At 41.9% G+C, this 10,796-nt stretch overlaps 1 protein-coding gene across 1 annotated transcript; it reads left to right on the forward strand.

Annotated features, from left to right (window-relative positions):
• The first annotated feature begins 4,656 nt into the window (after window positions 1-4,656).
• Window positions 4,657-9,940, forward strand: hykk.2 (hydroxylysine kinase, tandem duplicate 2). The gene is made up of 5 exons (XM_083671411.1): window positions 4,657-4,761; window positions 6,302-6,610; window positions 6,765-6,907; window positions 7,516-7,696; window positions 8,185-9,940. Exons 2-5 carry the CDS (start codon window positions 6,307-6,309, stop codon window positions 8,625-8,627), a joined length of 1,071 nt encoding a protein of 356 aa, XP_083527537.1. The 5' UTR covers window positions 4,657-4,761; window positions 6,302-6,306; the 3' UTR covers window positions 8,628-9,940.
• The last annotated feature ends 856 nt before the right edge of the window (window positions 9,941-10,796 follow it).

Below are 10,796 nucleotides of genomic sequence, written 5' to 3' on the forward strand. Positions count from 1 at the left end.
TGAGCTATATGGCATTAATCCTATCCAGTGATCTCACATCACTGAAGCTATATGAAGAGATCCAGTACATCTGGACCTTGCCTGGGGCAGGACAGGAGTCAGGTGAAGCTAGTGAAACCGTAAGAACATCTGCGTCCTCAGGCAGCTCTAGGCCTGGAGGCTTGTAACGAGTATTGTCACCTTCTATTATATAGTTGTGCACACTAAGTCATCTGGGAGCCCCAATTAGGAAGTTGTGTTTAAAATGGCATGTCCTGTCTTGATGGGAAACAGAGGTTAATTAGTCAAAAGGAATCTGATGCAAACTAATGTTCAATGTTACATTTCCATTATCTTTACTCACCCTCTCTACAGTTGGAAATAATCCTATTGAAAACAGAGTGGGATAATGACTATCCCCTAATGATGGCTATTTGTCTTTGTCATCTGAAATGAAGCTTGTTGAAGTTGAAGTTGAAAAGGTAATATGTAGGAGAAAAAAAATCATAATGTGATTTGAAAGTAAAAGTACAATATTTAAAGGGAAAGTAATCAATAAACCAAAAAGCCTTTTGTAAAAGCCTTTCATCTGTTGAATGCATTAAAAAACAGAACAGAGGAGGAAAACAAATTTCACGCACAGCAGTTTCAATATGTGTAATTTGCTGAAAACATGCTTCAATAATTACACTACCGTAGGTGGATTCTGCAAGAGGAATTGGAAACCTGAACATTTTGCATGAAGAGATCCAGTACATCTGGACCTTGCCTGGGGCAGGACAGGAGTCAGGTGAAGCTAGTGAAACCGTAAGAACATCTGCGTCCTCAGGCAGCTCTAGGCCTGGAGGCTTGTAATGAGTATTGTCACCTTCTATTATGTAGCTGTGCACACTAAGTCATCTGGAACTGAGAGCTAAGGTTTATCAGCCCAAATTAGAAAATTAAAATTAAAATTGCATGCTGAATCCTGTCCTGATGGTAAACAGAGGTTAATTAGTCAATAGGAATCTGATGCAAACTAATGTTCAATGTGACATTTCCATTATCTTTACTCACCCTCTCTACAGTTGAAATAATCTGATTGCAAACAGAGTGAGATAATGACTGTCCCCTAATGATTTGCCTATTTGTCTTTGTAATCTGAGATAAAGCTTATTGAAGTTCAAGTTGAAAAGGTAATAAAATCACTCCTCAAGTTGTAGTTTTTTTCATGGCCAAAAGCAAGCACGTTAATGCCATCGCTCACTCTGTCTTTATTGGAGACGTCTGAAGTTGTAGCTGTCATGACTCCAATCTCACTCTGTCTGGTTTCCTTATTAGAGGAGATAGTAGGGGGAATTAAACTGGGGATGAAAACCCAAAGACATTTACATTTACCTTTATGGCATTTAGCAGACGCCTTTATCCAAAGCGACTTACAACAAATACATTTGTTTAAGTAAGTGAATCATCTATCCATCATAAGACAAAGTAATCAATGCTCGGACCAGGGGCCTTAGGCAGTCACAATGCTAGAAGATGGAAAAATTATTATTATTTTTTATTTTTTATTAACAGGAGAGAAACTTGTACAGGGGGGTAGTGGGGGTGAAGAGGACTTTAGGAGGGACCGTTAAGATGTAGCCTGAAGAGATGGGTCTTCAATCTACGGCGGAAGATTGGTAGTGACTCTGCAGTCATGACAGCAGTGGGAAGCTCGTTCCACCAGCAAGGAGCCAGGACAGTGAAAAGCCGTGACAGAGTAGTGCGGCTGCTGCATCCACGTAGAGGCGGCGGTGCCAGGCGGCCAGCTGAGGTGGAAGAGTGGAGTGATCGGGCAGGGGTTTGGGGGCTGACCATTGCTTGCAAGTAAGGAGGGGCTGTTCCCTTTGCCGCCCGTTAGGTGAGCACCAGGGTCTTGAATCTAATGCGAGCTGCTACCGGGAGCCAGTAAAGTATGCGGAGGAGGGGTGTGACATGGGAGAATTTAGGGAGATTGAACACCAGACAGGTGGCAACGTTCTGGATGAGCTGCAGAGGCCTGATGGTGGAGGCGGGGAGACCGACCAAGAGTACGTTGCAATAGTCAAGGCGAGAGATCACAAGTGTTTGGGCCAAAAGTTGTGCTGCTTCTCTGGTGAGGAATGGCGTATCCTTCTGATGTTGTAGAGGAAGAATCTACAGGAGTGTGCTGTCGCTGTGATGTTTGCTACACAGGATAAGTGGTTGTCAAGGATCACCCCAAGGTTCTTGGCTGTATGGGAGGAGGTCACAGTAGAATTCTCTGAAGTTACAACTTCACAGCTACAACTTTGAAAAGCTACAACTTCAGACGTCTCCAATAAAGACAGAGTGAGGGAGGTCTATAAAACGATGGCATTAACATGCTTGCTTTTTGCCATGAAAAAAACTACAACTTGAGGAGTGATTTTATTACCAGTAGATTTCTCTACTGTGGTGGAGAAGTCTTGGAGAGGGCAGGCTTTCCCTGGGAGGAAAAGCAGCTCAGTCTTGTTAAGGTTGAGCTTGAGGTGGTGGGCTGACATCCAAGCAGAAATGTCTGCAAGACACGCAGAGACACGTGTTGCCACCTGTGAGTCAGAAGAGGGGAAAGAGAGAAAGAGTTGAGTGTCATCTGCGTAGCTGTGGTAGGAGAAACCATGTGAGGAAATTACAGAGCCAAGAGATTTGGTATAGAGGGAGAACAGTAAGGGCCCTAGGACAGAGCCCTGGGACCCCAGTGGTGAGGGCTTGTGGAGAGGATAGCGATATGCAAACCAGGAGAGTGCAGAGCCAGAGATGCCCAATTCTGAGAGGGTGGAGAGAAGGATCGGGTGGCTTACTGTGTCGAATGCAGTGGACAGGTCCAGAAGAATGAGAACAGAGGAGAGGGAGGAAGCTTGAGCAGAGTGGAGGGCCTCCGTGACAGCAAGGAGAGCAGTCTCATTAGAGTGCCCAGCCTTAAAGCCGGATTAGTGAGGGTCAGGGAGGTTGTTCTGAAGGAGGTAGTGAGACAGTTGGTTAGAGACAGCACGTTCCGTGGATGGGAGGGAGACATTGGAGTCACTGGCTGAGTCCAGTTCCACCTTTAGCTGGAGGAAAGAGAGTGGGCTCCAAAAGGGGCTGACCAGATGACATTTTCTCTTTGCTGTCAGTTGGGGGGAACACCTTGTGACAGGTGGTCTGAGACGGCTCTGCCCAACACCCAGCTATGGAACCTCAGGCTAAGGCCACAGATACAGCACCATGTGAAATCAGATATAAGCTCCAGTATACACACACACACACGCACACACACATACATGCACGCATGCACACACACACACATACACATACATGAATATTATGTTACCCATCCCTCTCACTCTCTCACTCACTCACTCACTCACTCACTCACTCACTCACTCATACACACACACACAAGCTGACCAAAAGCTGCATCTAAAAAAAACTATCGAAAGATACGCCCATAAAAACTACTTGAGGTAGGTGTCAAATGCATGTGCAAAACAACTACCGTATACGATGTAAATAGAGTGGAACATACCTTTAAGTCTGTGGTGGTGACAGATTCACAGTGGTGGCTGTCGGATGGGTTGACCTGATGGAAAACCAAACAGCCTTGAGGTTAATCAGGGTCAAAGTATACCAGACACAGCAAGCTTTATTCTGTTATACAACATGATGTTATGACAGGTGCCTTGTTAGAGTCCTTTTAATGAAGAAGTTGCAGCGCAGGAATCTCCTGGCATTCCAGGTCAGTTTGGGATGGTATATAAAGATAAACAGCAACATCATTGGTCATACCTTTTTTTTTCTTTAAAGGGGCAATCTGGGATTGCCCCTTTAAAGGTATATATATTACATATATTTTTTGACTTTTAAATTAATGATAAATAGCCTCATGAGCTTAGCTCAACTGTTAATTGATAATAAGGTCACTGTGTACAGCTATGTTGCCTTTCTGTACATATTTTCTATTGGTGTAACAAATGTGCAAATATGTCAAAACAACCCATAGTACTGTGCCAAGTCTTCTGGAGCATTCTAGAATTCTCCAGCAGCATTCTACACTGAACTAGATTTTGAACCAATTTTATGTTGTAAGGTAAGTATGGTAAGGTAGTGAATGGTAGAATGATTGCAGACTTCATTTGAAAAGCCAAGGCATAAGCTACATCTTTTAGGGTATATTGCCAATTAGAAAATGACAATTAGTAACAGGAATGTCCAATAGTCAACAAAGCTTAATGTGGAGAAATGTTACAGCATATTTTCTATCTGCACCTGTCCACCAAGAGCTCAGCAGTAGGCATCAACTGACTGAATCTGATGGCACCATTACTGAAACATTTGGCTATAGGCCTAGTCAGTGAGCTAACGTATCAGGTAAGGTTCAATAGCTGAGTCCTAAAATGTGTTTTTTAAAATATAAATCAGTTTATTGTCATTCCACCATCACCCTGATAAGATTCGTTCTGACTTGAAAATGATGTCTCGAAGTCAACAGAAACCAATTTTTAAATGCCAACCTAAGCCTAACCTGCCTACAGCAAGGACTTGACAAACCACTCATTCAATACACTCTATTAATAAACCGTAATTTAAAGTTAACGTTACGTTAGTTAATTAATTCTTGCAAAACGCAACGTCTTGAATATCACCTTTCTGCGTATGCAGTGACGTCATTACGCTACAGGCACAACGTTGCCCCGTTTTCCAAAGTGCCTGTCACATGCCTGTGCAAGTCAAGAACATAGTTGAAAAAGAAAAGAAAGTCCTTGTAACACTTCACGTCCACAGGTGAGTTATGGCTGCCTACTGGTTTCTCGTCATTGGTTTACTCCTGTGCTGCTTTACGTGGTCCTAACTGCATCTCTTAACTAACCGTGGCTGTAATTTGACCAGCTATGGGCTCACTTGAATTACTGTAGAGATACGAGGTAATAATTCTACAACAACGTGATTTTACGCTGAGGGGCAATGTCTCAACATAAGTATACAACATAAACAACATAAAAATTATATCGACAAACAGTTTTCATATAATATCTTAGACTAGAATGTGTTTTGCATTAGGCCTATTGCTGAATTTATCTGTGTACACTCACCGGCCACTTTATTAGGTACACCTGTTCAACTGCTTGGTTAGATTAGATTAGATTAGATTCAACTTTATTGTCATTGTGCAGAGTACAGACAAGTGCAGTTAGCGTCTAACCAGAAGTGCAAAAAAGCAGAAAGTGCAATGAACAGTATATACAGGTAGTGCAGTTTATGAGCAGTAAGTAGTGCACTATAGTATAAGTAGTGCAGTGTAAGCAGTATATGAATTAGCAGTGGCATTATAAACAGAATAAATAGGTTGCAGTATGAACAGTGTAGCAGCATATGAGCTGTATAGGCAATGCAGTATATATGTATTAACAGTAACATTAGGGTAGATGCCGTATGTACAGTATGTACAGATATGTGCGGTATTTGGTAACGCAAATATCTAATCAGCCAATCACATGGCAGCAACTCAATGCATTTAGGCATGTAGACATGGTCAAGATGACCTGCTGAAGTTAAAACTGAGCAGAATGGGGAAGAAAGGTGATTTAAGTGACTTTGAACATGGGATGGTTGTTGGTGCCAGACGGGCTGGTCTGAGTATTTCAGAAACTGCTGATCTATTGGGATTTTCCACGCACAACCATCTCTAGGGTTTACAGAGAATGGTCAGAAAAAGAGAAAATATCCAGTGAGTGGCAGTTCTCTGGGCGAAAATGCCTTGTTGATGCCAGAGGTCAGAGGAGAATGGCCAGACTGGTTTAAGATGAGGCAACAGTAACTCAAAGAACCACTCATTACAACCAAGGTATGCAGAAGACCGTCTCTGAACGCACAACACGTCAAACCTTAAAGCAGATGGGCTACAAAAGGGGGTTCAACCCAGTACTAGCAAGGTGTACCTAATAAAGTGGCCGGTGAGTGTATATCACACCTTGCTCAATGAGCAGAAATTTGCATTGTAACGTATTTTCTGGGTGAGAAAGACCATGATAAATATATATATATATATATATATATATAGATAGATAGATAGATAGATAGATAGATAGATAGATAGATAGATAGAAACTTTATTTATCCCTAGGGGAAATTCAGGTTCCAAGTAGCTTACAGACATAGAGACATCACACATAACATACACATACAACATACAACATACAACATAAGCAGGATTGTAATATATATATATAAATTATTTTACCGTGATTTGGGTTGTTTTGAGAATATTAGTGGGTTTGTAGTGTTTTGTTCCCAGTAATGATTTCCTTGTTTGTTTTCACTCTAGCTGGTATGTCAGTAAAGGATTCCAAACCAAATCTCAGCCATTCACAAGTGTCTGAGATAGTGAAGAGGCTGTTTGGCCTGACAGTGTCCCTGATTCGCCCTCTCCCTAGCTACGATGATCAGAACATCTATGTGACACTGTGCGAGGGTGGCAAGTATGTGCTGAAGGTCATGAACTCTATAGCCAGTCAGAATCCCACTGTCATGGAGGTCCAGACGCATGCCATGAACTTCCTGCACCTGCAAGGGCTACCTGCTCAGACCTCCCTCCTCATGCGCACAGGACAACTCATGGCCCTGGAGGAGATTGGTATGAATGACATTGAATTTATCACATACAATAGCTATATTGGATATGCCCTGAGAATCATCAGACATATGTATCAAATTGATGTCCTGAAGTTTACTGGTATAGGGGCCTCAGTGGCTGCTTCCACTTGATAAATCCTCTTCTCTCCTGACAGACTGCGGATTTGGCAGTCAGAAGTACCTGGTGCGACTGCTGACTTATTTGCCGGGGACTATCATTGCCAAGGTCCCCTGCTCTCCACAGCTACTTTATGAAGTAGGCAAAATGGCAGCCAAGTTGGACAAAGCCCTGCAGGAAGTATGAAACTTTAAACTGTCACAAGATAATGTATACAGTCAGGTTGGTGCATAGTGATTCAGTATTAGCAAATTAACTCCCCCCACAATAAAGAGGGCATGTTGACATGTCATAGAGTGTAGATGGAAGATTAGGCTATGCAAAGTTCTCAGCGGTAGGAAATACAAAAGTGGTGACAGCTGGGTAAAGACAATGAAATGTGAGCAGAAGGCAGCCAGAAGCAGGGTGGATTGTATCACTACTGCAGGCAGTTTTAAACAACTATTTCTGTCTGTGTTCGCTGTAAATGTTTGTGAGCTTTGAACGCACCTCTGCATGTGTAGCCATGAAATATTCTACAATGATCTCAATCCTCTCTACCTTCTAAATAGTGAGTCTTCTTTCATATTCCCATTTGATTTCAGAACCCTAAGTCATTTATATTTCCAAAACCTTTGATTGATGCAGATGGCGATCAGTCAGTGAACAGACATTACATTTACAAAACATGATACACATACTGTAAGTGCTCTTGTCAGTATTATGTTATTGTTGGTTAGATGTCTTTTCACTGAACATCAGTTAGGTGGAGCACAGGCTGTTGAGTGGACTTGTGGTTGTTTTCTCAGATGGAGCATCCTGAGCTCAGCGTACTGCAGAGGGAAAACTTCACCTGGAACCTGTCCAATATTCATCTCCTAGAGCCGTACCTCCCCCTAATGGATGGTGATCCTGTGCAGAAGGTGGTCAAGGGAGTGATGGAGCAATACAAGACCTGTGTGATTCCGAAACTCAGCTCTTTCCGCAAGTGTGGGTATCTCTTCCTATTGTTTCACCATTTCTGCATGAGCTTCCTCTTCATTTGAAATCTCCTGCAGATGGGACACCCATTGGTGTACTGCTGCCACCTACTGGTAGGAATATACACAACTCATGTCTTGTCTCAATTCTCCACCTAACGTGCAACTTTGTGTTAGCTGCCTTTGATATGCCTCTCAATGACATGGCTTCTTTGAGTATAACATGTCTCATGTAATGAATGACAGTTACAATACTAATATACAAGTGGGAACTGTATGCAGTCAATGCATGGGCTCAGTTGGTAGAGCATGGCGCTAAACGCTTAGGTTGAGGGTTTGATTCCTGCTGGGACCATATATACTGAAATGTATGCACTCACTGCAATGTAAGTCACTTTGGATAAAAGCGTCAGCTAAATGGCATATATTACTATATCTACAGTAATCTATCAAAGCGCAAATGCATATCTGTGATTATGTATGTCGCTGTCTCCTCAGGTATTAACCATGGGGACTTCAATGACCACAACATTTTGGTGGAACCAGACGATTCAACTGGCTACAAAATCTCAGGCATCCTGGACTTTGGGGACATGAGCAGCGGCTATTACGTGTATGAGCTGGCCATAGCTATTATGTATATGATGATAGAGAACCCCAGCCCTGTGGATGTGGGAGGGCCTGTACTGGCTGGCTGGGAGAGTATCATTCCTCTCAATGAGGCCGAGAGGGATGCTCTTTACATACTAGTGCTGTGTCGATTCTCCCAGTCCCTACTTCTGGCTCGTCACGCCGTAATTCAGCAGCCCGAGAATGAGGAATACCTCATGACGACAGCGAAGACTGGCATTCGCCATATTTGCCTCCTCTGGGAGCTGGGCAAGGAGGAAGTGGAGAAGAGGTGGTTCCAGAGTGCCGCCCAGTACTCAAATAGGAAGTGACCAATGGTCCCTGAGCCTGAAAGATTACAATATACCTCCCTGACTTCAGACACGTGTTTCAAGTTGACTACATTGCAGTCGCAAGGTGTGCAGCAATCAACAGTTATCTTCTCTGTCATTGACTGTGCAGCTGCATTTCAAATTTGTAAATCATACGATAAGGTAGCTGATACGGTATACTGTGTTAAACACTTATCCAGGTCTTATGAGATCTGTCAAGTGACTGCAATGTAGTTGACCTGGAATGCGCCCATCATAGGTGGCACTTTATTTGAGGTGACTGTATACTCTAGAGCATGACTCTAGCAGACATCTAGCAGACATAAACTTTCAACATAAGAACATGCTTTTGAAATAGCATTGCACCACAAGCTCCATCTGCAAAAGGGCATTGTAATGGCAAAACATTTATTTGTACTATTTTGCTTAAGTCTTGTATGAAATGTATTGACCTTTTTGTGACCCAATGTACTTTGTTATTTTCCATTATGTGACTGAGGAAGAACCAAAATCGACTGCTCCTTCTATCATACAATAGACAGTGTGTGACCTTGGAACACTCCTAACTGCAGGCTGAGGCGTTGAGATAGTGGCTCACAACGCCTACGCTTCTTTCCCAGCTTCTTCATCAGCAAGCAGGTGTAAGATATGTTTACCCCTAGACCTATGACATACGAGCATTGGAGTAAAGGACGGTCCCCTCCTCAGCCATGGCATCAGTCTCTGAATCCACACTGTTGGTGAAGGAATGCTCATCCAGCTGAAAACAACTTTGTTTAAACTTTGTATATGCATTAACACTCTCAAATGAGACCAAACATTGTTCATTGTTGTTCACTGAAAGATTTTCATCACAGCATGTTGAATTTGAGTGATACTGTGGTTATTGTTTCTGTATGTTGCGAATTACTGTGATATAAATGAGTACATCAGACAATGTGAAACTGTTATGCAGAGTAATTGGTAACTGTGAAGCGGCTAGTGCAGCGTCTGCAGTATTACCTGTGGCAATTTCGTGACTTATACTTATCATCTCATTTAAAGTGTCACCCATGTACAAAAAGATATATTTCAGCCGCTGTTGTCTCTACACTCACATGAAGTGCCAGTTGAAGAATAAGTGATTTAAACATTAACTGTTTTAAATGCCTCAGGGGTGATGATAAAGGAGCATTTTTTTCTTCTTTTGGCTCTACACTCTAAACATGTGGATGTTAAATCAAACTGAGGTTGAAGTAGAGATTCTCATATTTTATTTGATGGTATTTGTGTACATATTGTGATTTTTTGCCTTTTGTGCCAATTTGCCTATAAAAATATCTACTAAAGACTGTGTCAAACTATTTCTCAGTGTTTTACGCGACAGTGGAGGCAAATTGTTTCGTACTCTGTGCAATATAGTGCTGAAACACAAGAGAAAGCCGTCAAACCTTTTGGAACTAAGCACATATTACATTTTATTGCTTTAAGTAGAATTAACATTATCAAAACATTTGAAGAAAACATTTCAAATTGCCTCGCAAAATGTCTGAAAAGCTACAGCAAAATAAAGCATTTTTGGCTGCAGATATTACAAAAAAACATTACGAAATCCTGGAGGGATTTATTAAAGGTGTTAATGGAGCATTAGTGTATGCATTGGTATGTTACCCACTCACGGGGGCCAATGTAATGTCAGAATGTTTTGATTAAAATCAGTATTGTGATCCAAGCATCTTTTTTAGAGACCTACACATTTATGAATGATTAGTAGACAGATGTACGTTTCTGATATTAGAAAATGACTAGGTCTACGTTGAGTGGTCTCTGAGTATTAGAGTTAATTGTAAAAAAAAATTCTCCAGTCTCCCCAGTATAACGTCATGCGTCTCTTATGATGACACAATTTGTTTTCGTCCCAGCATCCAAATATTGAGGAAGTTACATTACTAGGGAACTTGTAGGTAACCCAAGAATTGAACACTGATCACTAATCTTCTCCTCCTGACAGTGAAGGTTATTATCATGTAGTTCCTGATTAACTGACCCCACCTTGTGGCTCTCAGAGGTACTATCTTGTGAGATTTACAGAGCAGGATGCAGGCTTCTCAAAATTCTCATCCATTCACAACATAATGTTTTATGTACAATGTACAGGACCCATGCTGTAGGCCTAGTGACAGGAGATCA

Source organism: Argentina silus, assembly GCF_951799395.1.
Source record: "Argentina silus genome assembly, chromosome: 6".
NCBI classification, from domain to species: Eukaryota; Metazoa; Chordata; class Actinopteri; order Argentiniformes; family Argentinidae; genus Argentina; species Argentina silus.